General features: G+C 53.5%; 1 protein-coding gene and 1 long non-coding RNA gene across 2 annotated transcripts in view; one reads left to right on the forward strand and one right to left on the reverse strand.

The window, feature by feature from the left end:
* Window positions 1-6,015: 6,015 nt before the first annotated feature.
* The window catches only part of LOC140402424 (transforming growth factor beta-1 proprotein-like), an 87,364-nt gene continuing 80,774 nt past the window's right edge, over window positions 6,016-12,605 (forward strand). Inside the window, exon 1 of the mRNA XM_072490195.1 lies at window positions 6,016-6,992. Coding sequence (XP_072346296.1) covers window positions 6,656-6,992 — 337 coding nt within the window. The 5' untranslated portion in view covers window positions 6,016-6,655. The remainder of the gene's footprint in view (window positions 6,993-12,605) is intronic.
* The window catches only part of LOC140402425 (uncharacterized), a 39,841-nt gene continuing 33,728 nt past the window's right edge, over window positions 6,493-12,605 (reverse strand). Inside the window, exon 3 of the long non-coding RNA XR_011938136.1 lies at window positions 6,493-7,089. This is a non-coding gene — a long non-coding RNA (uncharacterized lncRNA). The remainder of the gene's footprint in view (window positions 7,090-12,605) is intronic.

The following is a 12,605-nucleotide window of genomic DNA, read 5'->3' on the forward strand; positions in this document are numbered from 1 at the left end:
CATTACCTCCAGCATTCCCCCCACCGGGTCCGCCACATATAACAGCAAGTCGTCCGCATAGAGCGACACCCTATGCTCCTCCCCACCCCGCACCAACCCCCTCCAGTTCCTCGACTCCCTCAGTGCCATAGGCAGGGGTTCAATCGCCAGTGCGAAGAGCTGGGGGGACAGGGGACACCCCTGCTTCGTCCCTCGGTGCAACTGAAAGTACTCAGACCTCCTCCTGTTCGTGGCCACACTCGCCATCGGGACCTCGTACAACAGCCTGACCCACCTGACAAACCCCTCCCCAAACCCAAACCTCTTCAGCACCTCCCTCAGGTACCCCCACTCTACCCTATCGAAGGCTTTCTCAGCATCCATCGCCACAATCCCCGCCTCCCCCTCCCTCGCCGGCATCATGATAATGTTCAGAAGCCTCCGCACATTCACGTTCAACTGCCTCCCCTTCACGAACCCCGTCTGGTCTTCGTGGATAAACCGAAATGACTATCGCCGAGTACTCGGTATCCTCTGCTCTCGCTATCAGCGCCCTGCTCAAAATAAAAAAGTCGATCCGGGAATAAGCCTTATGGACATGTGAGAAGAATGAAAATTCCCTAGTCCCTGGCCTTGCAAATCTCCAAGGGTCCACCCCTCCCATCTGATCCATAAACCCCCTCAGCACCTTAGCCGCCGCCGCCGTCCTACCCGTCCTAGACCTGGAGCGATCCAGTGCCGGATCCAGCACCGTGTTAAAGTCTCCCCCCATTATCAGGCCCCCCCACTTCCATATCTGGGATCCGACCCAACATGCGCCGCATAAAACCCGCATCGTCCCAGTTCGGGGCATACACATTGACCAGTACCACCCTCTCTCCCTGCAACTTACCACTAACCATTACGTACCTCCCGCCATTGTCTGTCACAATGCTCGACGCCTCGAATGACACCTTCTTTCCCACCAAGATCGCCACCATTCGATTTTTGGCATCCAGCCCCGAAGGAAACACCTGACCTACCCACCCTTACCTCAATCTTACCTGGTCTGCCACCTTCAGGTGTGTCTCCTGGAGCATGACCACATCCGCCTTCAGCCCCTTCAGGTGCGCGAGCACGCGGGCCCGCTTGACCGGCCCGTTCAGTCCCCTTACATTCCAGGTTATCAGCCGGATCAGGGGGCTACCCGCCCTCCTCCCCCGCCGACTAGCCATAACCCCTCCTCTGCGAGCCACGTGCCCACACCCCACGCCCGGCGCGTTCCCCATGGTGGCAAACCCCCATCTCGACCCCCCCTCCCCACTCGCTCCAGCTCCCCCTTGACCATAGCAGCTGCAACTCGATTCCCCCCCCCCCCTAGCTAGGGCCCCTCCTAGCTGCTTTACTCCACCCATTGCACTTCCGCAAGTCCGCTGACCCCGGCCACTCCCGCCTCTCCTTCGACTCCTCCCATTGTGTGACACACCCTCCTCTTCCATTCCCCATCCGCAGGCTCTCCACCTCCCCCTTCCATCCCAAGCGCGGGAAACAACCCTCGCTTCCCCGCCCCGGCCCCGCCCCCTCCAGTCTTCAGCGCGGGAAAAAGCCCGCGCTTACCACCTACCCGGCCCCGCCACCTCTGACGCAGCACCTTTTACAGGCCCAGTCCCCTCACCCCCGACTCGGGCCTCTCCCTCCCCCGCGGGGCCCAATCACACTGCCAGCCATCCACCCCTGTTCCATTTGCTTACCCCCTTCCAAGAGCCCCCCGACCAACCCAACCAAAACAGTGTCCAAGCCGTCCGAACCACCCTCACCAAACCAGAAAGAAAAAAACAAGAGCAAAGGACCCCCCCTCAAAAAGTAACATATCAACCGCAATCCCCAAACTCCCATCCCGACCCTCAATCTGTGTCCAACTTCTCGGCCTGAACAAAGGCCCACGCCTCCTCCGGAGACCCAAAATAATGGTGCCGGTCCTTGTAGGTGACCCTCAGTCGTGCCGGCTGCAACATGCCAAACTTCACCCCCTGCCTGTGCAGCACCGCCTTCGCTCGGTTGTACCCGGCCCTCCTCTTCCCCACCTCCGCACTCCAGTCCTGGTATATTTGGACCTCGCCGTTCTCCCACCTGCTGCTCCTCTCCTTCTTGGCCCACCTGAGCACACACTCCCGATCAGTGAACCGATGAAACCGCACCAGCACCGCCTGCGGGGGCTCGTTAGCCTTGGGCCTCCTCGCCAGCACTTCCAGCTCCAGAGGCCCCTGGAAGGACCCTGCTCCCATCAGCGAGTTTAACATGGTGACTACATAGGCCCGCACATCTGACCCCTCCAGCCCCTCCGGGAGGCCCAGAATCCGCAGATTCTTCCGCCTCGACCGATTCTCCATCTCCTCGAACCGCTCCTGTCATTTCTTGTGGAGCGCCTCGGGCGCCTCCACCTTTACCGCCAGGCCTAAGATCTCGTCCTCGTTGTCGATCTTTTGTCGAGCCTCGCGGATTGCCACCCCCTGGACCCTCTGTGTCTCCAGCAGCTTATCAATAGAAGCCTTCATCGGCTCCAGCAGGTCCGCTTTAATCTCCCTGAAGCAGCGCTGGATAACCCCCTGTTGCTCCTGCACCCACTGCATCCACGCTGCCTGGTCTCCGCCCGCCGCCATTTTGTTCTTCCCTCGCACCTTCTTCGGGTCCACCACTACTTTTTTCGTCGCCCCGCTCCTAGTAAAACCATATACTGTTGGGGAACTATTGACTCTCCTTCCCACAGCGGGAAATGTTGAAAAAATGCCTTTGGGGGCGCTGAAAAGAGCCCAAAAGTCCGTTTTGTGCGGGAACTGCCGAATGTGCGACTTAGCTCCGCATAGCCGCAACCGTAAGTCTCGTCCTGGAAGTGTTTGATGGGGACAGTGTAGAGGGAGCTTTACCTCTGTATGAAGCCCCGTGCTGTACCTGCCCTGGGAGTGTTTGATGGGGACAGTGTGGAGGGAGCATTACTGTGTATCTAACCCAATGCTGTACCTGTCCTGGGAGTGTTCGATGGGGACAGTGTAGAGGGAGCTTTACCCTGTATGTAGCCCCGTGCTGTGCCTGTCCTGGGAGTGTTTGATGGGGATAGGGGCAGCATGGTAGCACAGTGGTTAGCACAGTTGCTTCACAGCTCCAGGGTCCCAGGTTCGATTCCGGCTTGGGTCACTGTCTGCGGAGTCTGCACGTTCTCCCCGTGCCTGTGTGGGTTTCCTCCGGGTGCTCCGGTTTCCTCCCACAGTCCAAAGATGTGCGGGTTAGGTGGATTGGCTATGACAAATTGTCCCTTAGTGTCCAAAAAGGCTGGTTGGGGTTACTCGGTTATGGGGATAGGATGGAGGTGTGGGCTTGGGTGGGGTGCCCTTTCCAAGGGCCGGTGCAGACTCAATGGGCCGAATGGCCTCCTTCTGCACTGTAAATTCTATGATGGTGTAGAGGGAGCTTTGCTCTGTATCTAACCCTGTGCTGTACCTGTCCTGGGAGTGTTTGATGGGGACTGTGTAGAGGGAACTTTACTCTGTATCTAACCCCGTGCTGTACCTGTCCTGGGAGTGTTTGATGGGGACAGTGTCGAGGGAGCTTTACTCTGTATCTAACCCCGTGCTGTACCTGTCCTGGGAGTGTTTGATGGGGACAGTGTAGAGGGAGCTTCACTCTGTATCTAACCCCGTGCTGTACCTGTCCTGGGAGTGTTTGATGGGGACAGTGTAGAGGGAGCTTTAATCTGTATCTAACCCCGTGCTGTACCTGTCCTGGGAGAGTTTGGGTGTTAATACGAGGTGTCCAACAGTGAAAAGCTTTCCATTTCTACCATCCTATAATTTTGCTGAGTAAATTTGATTCCAAAAAGACTGTCAGTTTTGATTCAATTCATGTGTGAAACAACAGTAGACTCACGGGAGCTAAGTTGAAAGTGGCAGAGATAGTCTGTAATAATCTAATGTGTGATGTTGGAAAGCACCTAATTATGTGAGAAGTGAAGTCAGGAGTTTCATTGCAATGAGGTAACATTAACTGGGAGGCACCCCTTGCTTCTTAATCTGTAATTGTGTCTCTTTACAATTACTCGTAAAACTCTTGAGTTGGATTATCAGCTCACTGTAGAGTGAGATCTCTTCATTGTAACAATTATCTGGGAAATTGGGGAGGGAACAGGAAGAAATGGGAGAAATAAGGAGCAGGAACATCTAAACCTTGGTATCTACACACGTTTCATGAACATTCTGGAACGGGTGTGTTGTTGGCCCTTCTGAAAAATTCCACAAAGTGTATTAGTTTGGGAGTGACTGTTTATCCCGGTGTTGTTCGAGGGATGAATGTTGGCCAAGCCATCTGGTATCGTCTGTCATTTTCACTTTGTGTGCAAGTGGAGCATTACAAACACTATCCCACTTTCCTTTCTGTGAAGTCAGTGTGGATAAGGACGGAGTCATTCACAATTGCCAGCTCCCAGGACAGGTACAGCACGGGGTTAGATACAGAGTAAACCTCCCTCGATACTGTCCCCAACAAACACTCCCAGGACAGGTACAGCACAGGGTTAGATACAGAGTAAAGCTCCCTCTACACTGTCCCCATCAAACACTCCCAGGACAGGTACAGCACAGGGTTCGATACTGAGTAAAGCTCCCTCTACACTGTCCCTGTCAAACACTCCCAAGACAGGTACAGCACGGGGTTAGATACAGGGTAAAGCTCCCTCTGTACTGTCCCCATCAAACACTCCCAGGACAGGTACAGCACGGGGTTAGATACAGAGTGAAGCGCCCTCTACACTGTCTGCATCAAACACTCCCAAGACAGGTACAGCAAGGAGTTAGATACAGGGTAAAGCTCCCTCTATACTGTCCCCATCAAACACTCCCAGGACAGGTCCAGCACGGGGTTAGATGTAGAGTAAAGCTCCCTCTACACCATTCCCATCAAACACTCCCAGGATAGGTACAGCACAGGGTTAGATACAGAGTAAAGCTCCCTCTACACTGTCCCCATCAAACACTCCCAGGACAGGTACAGCACGGGGTTAGATACAGAGTAAAGCTCCCTCTGCACTGTCCCCATCAAACACTCCCAGGACAGGTACAGCACGGGGTTAGATACAGAGTAAAGCTCCCTCTGCACTGTCCCCATCAAACACTCCCAGGACAGGTACAGCACAGGGTTAGATACAGAGTAAAGCTCCCTCCACAATGTCCACAACGGAGAATTATCACCCTGAGGGAGGGGGCGGGGCACTGTCATGGGGATGGTGAAGCTGCCCCCGAGCAGGCAGGAGGAATCCTTGGCTTCCTATCTGTCCGGAGAGACAGAAGCTTTGAGCGAGCTGGGCTGGGTCCGTCCTGCACTGTTTGTGGGAGGGGGGAGGTCAGAATGAACGTGTGTGTCCGGAGTGGGGCTTAATGACAAATTGGGCAATGAATGGATCCTGCGATCCCCCTCGGGTGAATGTTAAAATGTGGCCACCTGTTGGGAAAAGTAAAGAATCTCCCGCCCCCCCAATCTGCTATTTTTGGGATCTTGCTGTGTGAAGATTCCCTGCGGCATTCCCTGCCAATGCAACAGTGACTACACCTGTGGTGCCCTTTCATGTGAATAGCTGGATCGGAAATGCTGGACTTGGGCCAACAGCTAAAAAAAAATTGGTCGCAATGGGCAGGCGATTGAAGTGTCTTTAAAAAAAAGAGCTTCGGAAATGCAGTCATTTGTGTAGAAAGAGAGAGAGACTATACTGGGCTGAGCCAAGAAACGCTTCCTGCCCCTCTCCCTCTGCTGTGGAGCCCAGCCTGTACAACAACTCGACACTGAACTTGCAGGAGCCATTTCAAAATAAATAAATAACAATAAACTAAACAGATCAGTGATACAAGCATCTGTGGAGAGAGAGAGAGAGAGAGAGGGGAGGGGGGTTAACTTGCTCGAAGGGTGACCTTCCACAGAAACAGCGGGTCAGTCAGCCTTTGTAAAATAAAGGGCTCAGGGAGATTGCATTGATTGCTAGAGCGAGTCACACACAAAAAACCCCATCATTTGATGCCTGTGTAACATGAAGGAAATGATTTACAGACATTCTGGAATACTCAGTATGTTACCCACAGCTGTTCCACCACACCCATTTCCTGGGAGGAGTGTGTGTGTGTGTGTTGGGCTTTATAAATTCTCAACTCCTCGCCCACAACAGCTAAGTCTCCGGCACCACTGTGTGACCTCCTCCCCGCCCCCCTCCATCTCTCTCTGTGGAGCATTCACTAAAAAAAAACCCCGTCTCTAACATTGTAGCAACTTGTCAAGGAGGTTGACGAGAGAGAGAGAGAGAGGAGGGAAGAAAAAAGTTCAACAAAACTTTGTTGTGTGTCAAGTCCAGATGCAAACAACACACACGGGCTGCGACGGTGCATCTCCCTGACTTGCTGGCGCTGCCTGAAGAAGAAGAGGTTTCGATTGTAATTGTTTCGATTTGAACACGGGTCTGAAGCCTGTCCATTCCGAGTTTAACAAATAATTCACTGCTGATTTCCTTGCTGTCAAGTTTTTATTTTTAACCCAACGCTCACCCACCAACTCTCGTTTTGACTGTAACTGATCAATCGTCGTGGAAACAGCAAGACTCCTATTTTTGTTGAACGAATTTGATCAGTTTCTGCGGTGTGGACTGGGCCAGAGAGGGGTTGGGAGCATGCAGCCGCTTGCTTGCCTCAACCTGCTCCTCCTCCTGTGGGACATCCTGCCCGTCACCCTGTCCCTCTCCACTTGTAAGACCATCGACATGGAGCAGATCCGGAAGAAGCGCATCGAAGCCATCAGGGGCCAGATCCTCAGCAAGCTCAAGCTGTCCAGCCCCCCCGAAGCCCAGCAGGTCACAGTCACCAACGAGGTCATGGTGCTCTACAACAGCACCAGGGAGCTGCTGGAGACCGAGCAGCCGCTCGCCCCTACCACCCAGGAGGACTATTACGCCAAGGAGGTCCACCGATTTGACACCCTGGGGGACAAGCCAGGAAACAGAGGCCAGGGTGAGTGATGTCTCCAGTCCTTGTTGCTTCTTGAACGCGCGTTATTCTTCCTCTGGACGCCGGGTAATCCTTATGAAGGTCTGTCTGCCTTGTCCCCCTGTTTAAATCACATTTGGAAAGTGCAATATAAAATGTTGCAAATAGTGAGCAGACCTTGCACAATCTGGGGAGTCCATAGAATCATAGAATCCCTACAGTGCAGAAGGCGGCCATTCGGCCCATCGAATCTGCATCAACCCTTTAACAGAGCACCCTATCTAGCCCCCAATCCCCATAACCCCCCCAATCCCCATAACCCCCCATCCCCAAAACGTCCCCAATCCCGATAATCCCCATCCGCATAACCTCCCCATCCACATAACTTCGCCAATCCCCATAGCCCCCCAATCCCCATAACCTCCCCAATCCCCATAACCCCCCATCCCCATAACCCCCTCAATCCCCATAACCCCCAATCCCCATAACCCCCCCATCCCCATAACCCCCCCAATCCCCCATCCCCATAAACCCCATCCCCATAACCCGCCCAATCCCCATAACCCGCCCAATCCCCATAACCCCCAATCCCCATAACCCCCAATCCCCATAACCCCCCAATCCCCATAACCCCCAATCCCCATAACCCCCCATCCCCATAACCCCCCCAATCCCCATAAACCCTCATCCCCATAACCCCCCCAGTCCCCCAAAACCCCCACCCCCATAACCCCCCAATCTTCATAACCCCCCAATCCCCATAACCCCAATCCCCATAACCCCCATCCCCATAACCCCCCAATCCCCATAAACCCCCATAACCCCCCCAATCCCCATAACCCACCAATCTCCATAAGCCCCCCAATCCCCATAACACCCCAATCCCCATAACCCCCCAATCCCCATAACCCCCTAATCCCCATGACTCCCCCAATCCCCATAACCCACCAATCTCCATAAGCCCCCCAATCCCCATAACACCCCAATCCCCATAACCCCCCAATCCCCATAACCCCCTAATCCCCATGACTCCCCCAATCCCCATAACCCACCAATCCCCATAAGCCCCCCAATCCTCATAACCCCCCATCCCCATAACCCCCCAATCTCCATACCCACCCCAATCCCCATAACCCCCCAACCCCCATAACACCCCATCCCCATAACCCCCCCAATAGTCACAACCCCCCCAATCCCCATAACCCCCCCAATCCCCATAACCCCCCAATCCCCATAACCCCCCAATCCCCATAACCCCAATCCCCATAACCCCAATCCCCATAACCTCAATCTCCATAACCCCCAATCCCCATAACTCCCCCATCCTCATTACCCCCCCCATCCCCATAACCCCCCAATCCCCATAAACCCCCATCCCCATAACACCCCCCAATCCCCATAACCCCCCATCCCCATAACACCCCCCAATCCCCATAACCCCCCATCCCCATAACCCCCCAATCCTCATAATCCCCCCAATCCCCATGACTCCCCCAATCCCCATGACCCCCCAATCCCCATACCCCCCCATCCCCATAACCCCCCCAATCCCCATAACCCCCCCAATCCTCATAACCCCCCCATCCCCATAAACCCCCATCCCCATAAACACCCCAATCCCCATAACACCAATCACCATAACCTCCCCAATCCCCATAACCTCCCATCCCCATCACCCCCCCAATCCCCATAACCCCCATAATCACCCCATAACCCCCCAATCCCCATAACCTCCAACCCCCATGACCCCCCAATCTCCATAACCCCCCCAATCCCCATAACCCCCATAATCACCCCATAGCCCCCCAATCCCCATAAGCCCCCAATCCCCATGAACCCCCCAATCTCCATAACCCCCCAATCCCCATAACACCCAATCCCCATAACCTCCCCAATCCCCATAACCCCCACAATCCCATAACCCCCCCCCCCCCAATTCCCATAAGGGCAGAACGGTGATGCAGTGGTTAGCACTGCTGCGTCACGGCGCTGAGGTCCTGGGTTCGATCCCAACCCCGTGTCGCTGTCCGTGTGGAGTTTGCACATTCTTCCCGTGTCTGCGTGGATCTCACCCCTAAATGATGTGCAGGGTAGGTGGGTTGGCCATGCTAAATTGCCCCTTAATTGGGAAAAAAAAAATCTTTGGAGTGTGGGAGGAAACCGGAGCACCCGGAGGAAACCCACACAGACACGGGGAGAACGTGCAGACTCCGCAAGGACAGTGACCCAAAGCTGGATCGAACCCGGGACCCTGGCGATATGAGGCAACAGTGCCAACCACAGTGCCGCCCCGAGATCATAGAGCTGAAAAGGTTCATTCTGTTCCTCTCTCCACAGATGCTGCCTGACCTGGTGAGTATTTCCAGCATTTTCGGGGCGGCGTTATTTTTTTTGTTTGAGTGGGAGATTTTCAGTAAGATTGCTCTTGAGTTTCAAGTTGGCGGTAGTGCTTGGAGCAAGGGAGGCTCTGGAATGATTCAAGGGAGACTCGAAGGTGGCAGATGCTTGTGGGAAGGTGCCACAGGGTTGCTGTGTCCACCTTCTTCCCCCCCCTCATCCCTCCCTACCTCGAGGCAGAGACCACTCCAGCCGAGGCGACAGATTGCCTCCACGGCTATTCAACTGTAGGAAGCATCACAGCCAACCCCGCAACTCTGTTATCCTGGGTCCCAGATCCCCAAGTCCTGTGTAGCAGCGGTCCATGGGTGTTGCAAGAGGAGCAGAGACACTCCCCTCCCCCCAGTTCAGTTTTTTGCCCCCCCCCCCCCCCCCCACACACACACACACACACATACATTTGCTCTAGAATTTTCTGACAGTGGCCCGCCTTGTATCTCAGGAAAGCAAGATCTAATCTTTACACTGATCTTATCCACAGATTGGAGGTTGTGCACATGTCTGATGATATCTCTTTCCGGATTGTCCTTGTGTGACCCAGGTTCCATAATCCCACCCGAGGCTGCACTGCTGACTGAGGCCACCGCTATGTGGCTTTCCCTGGAGAAATCGGGGGGGAAATAAGTGGGATGTCCTCCCTGGAATAGTAGAAATCCTTTTTGTAATTGAGCCAAATCCTGGTGGGATCCGACTCGGAGGTTAAAATAGTTCAGAAACATCCGTCTGTCATATTTTTAAAAGGATTTATTTGAACAATTCCCTGTACCAGCTTTAAAAGAAATGGGGGTGGGTGGGGGCTGTTTGGCCAACGTCGAGCATCCAATTGGATAAATAGTCTTTTTGCTTTCCAATTGGTGTAGGAAGGCCGTACGTAGCATTGTGGATAGCACAATTTGGGCAGCACGGTAGCATGGTGCTTAGCACAATTGCTTCACAGCTCCAGGGTCCCAGGTTCGATTCCGGCTTGGGTCACTGTCTGTGCGGAGTCTGCACATCCTCCCCGTGTGTGCGTGGGTTTCCTCCGGGTGCTCCGGTTTCCTCCCACAGTCCAAAGATGTGCAGGTTAGGTGGATTGGCCGTGATAAATTGCCCTTAGTGTCCAAAATTGCCCTTAGTGTTGGGTGGGGTTGCTGGGTTGTGGGGATAGGGTGGCGATGTTGACCTTGGGTAGGGTGCTCTTTCCAAGAGACGGTGCAGACTCGATGGGCCGAATGGCCTCCTTCTGCACTGTAAATTCTATGATAATCTATGACGTCACACGGACGGAGTTGTTGGCCGAATAATGGCTGGAGTGGGGTTGGGGGGGTTGGGGGGGGGGGGGGGGGGGGGTTGGGGGGGGGGGGGGTTGGGGGGGGGGGGGGGGAGTCACGTGATGGAACCTCCTGGAATACATTTCCGTGCAGTTGTCAATCCTGTGCACCCTAGGGATCTGCATTATCAGTATCCCTGGGAAATGGGCCTGCCGTTCCCGATGTGAGAATTCCGCTGTTGGTCCCAACTCCCAACACTGCTGTTCAAGCTCCTCAGGAGTCTCTCCCAGCCCCTCAGCATCTCATCCTCCGAGTGTACTCTATTCCCTTCTCATCCCTCATGTGCCTATCTACCTTCCCCTTACACTTTTTAAATAAAACACAAATTAATAAATTAATCGAAATGTTGGGGGGTGGGGGGTGACAGCCCGTGGTGGGGCACTGTAACAAAAGATATATCAACACGCCCAAGGAAACTTACAAAATCAACCCAAAGTGTCACTCCTGGGGTGATGATGCACCTCAGCCCCCACGGCGGCCACTGGTCAAGGAAGGCCTGAGGGCATACTGGTGGAGGTGCTCCCTCTCCAGGGCCAGCGGCTGCAAACATAGCCACGGTACAGGGGCAGACAGTCCCTTCAACCGCCCGCTGCCTAGACGAATCTCCCCTTATATGCACCCATCCTAATTGTCTCATTTGGCAGAGAGATCCAACTGTCTGGGTATTAATGAAGCAAATGACCAAAGCGTGGACTGGCTAGGCCTTGGCTGAAAGATGTAGAAGTGCATTAGGGGAAGCTAGTTGTTAAGAAACAAAATCGATTCCATCCAGCCATATCTGTAATATAATTGATGGTGAGATATTCTGGTTCTATTTGGCACTTAAATGGAGGCGAGACAGGGACAGTCTCTATTCCATGGCAGCTCTGGGTTGAACGGTGAGATAAAGGTGTCAGAGCCATTTCAGGCATGCCCTGTAACGTGGCAGTTCAGGGAGGCTTTTCCCAATAAAGTAATAACAGCAACTTGGACATATGTAGCAGCCGACTGAGTTATCTCAGGATATGGCGGGGCAGAAGGTGCCCAAAATCCTGATCTAGGTTTTAAGGAACGTCCTAAAGAAGAAAGAGAGAGAAATAGGGAAGGTTTGGGAGGCAATTCCAGAATTTGGAGTGCACACATGAAAATGGGATGGCCAGCAGTGGTGGCCAGAGTTGGAGGAAGACAGGAGCTCGGGAAGGGCCCTGGGACTGGAGGAGGTCACAGAGATGGACAGGGAGGAGACCAATGGAGGCATCTGATCGCGGCAGTGAGAAAATGGTACCTGCCAATCTGCTGCTTGGAGTGACAGTTTCCTGGGGTGGGAGTGTTGCGGTGTGTATCAACACGCAGTACGTCAACCAGGCTGGAACAATCAGGGTGATCTTTTCAAAAGAATTTGTATACACAGGGTATGATATTCCAAACACTCAGTAACTGCTCCACGTGCACTGCAGTTGCATAAAGCAGTTTCTGTGGGTATGCGTGCGTGAATGCCGTTTATAAATCTCTTTGCGCATGTGCTTTGGTGTTTATATCTGCTTGTTTGTGTTTTGTGTGTTTGTGTGCACATGCAATTTCCATTCTGTGCTTGCATAACCAGTGTTTATACACATTTTATGTGCGTATGCCTAGTGTTTATATGTATATGCAACAATGTTCATAAGGTTGTACGTGTTTATTCACGTTTATGTGTTTGGGTGCATTGCTATTTTCTTGGGATTGATACAGGACTGGGGGAGAGAGTGTGCCAGTGGGATTAGCCTAACCTGTGCTGTACCTGTCCTGGGAGAGTTTGATGGGGACAGTGTAGAGGGATCTCTACAGTGTATCTAACCCTGTGCTGTACCTGTCCTGGGAGTGTTTGATGGGGACACTGTAGAGGGAGTTTTACTCTGTATCTAACCCCGTGCTGTACCTGTCCTGGGAGTGTTTAAATGGGGGCAGTGGA

The sequence above is a fragment of the Scyliorhinus torazame genome, chromosome 25 (genome assembly GCF_047496885.1).
Source record: "Scyliorhinus torazame isolate Kashiwa2021f chromosome 25, sScyTor2.1, whole genome shotgun sequence".
Taxonomy (NCBI): Eukaryota; Metazoa; Chordata; class Chondrichthyes; order Carcharhiniformes; family Scyliorhinidae; genus Scyliorhinus; species Scyliorhinus torazame.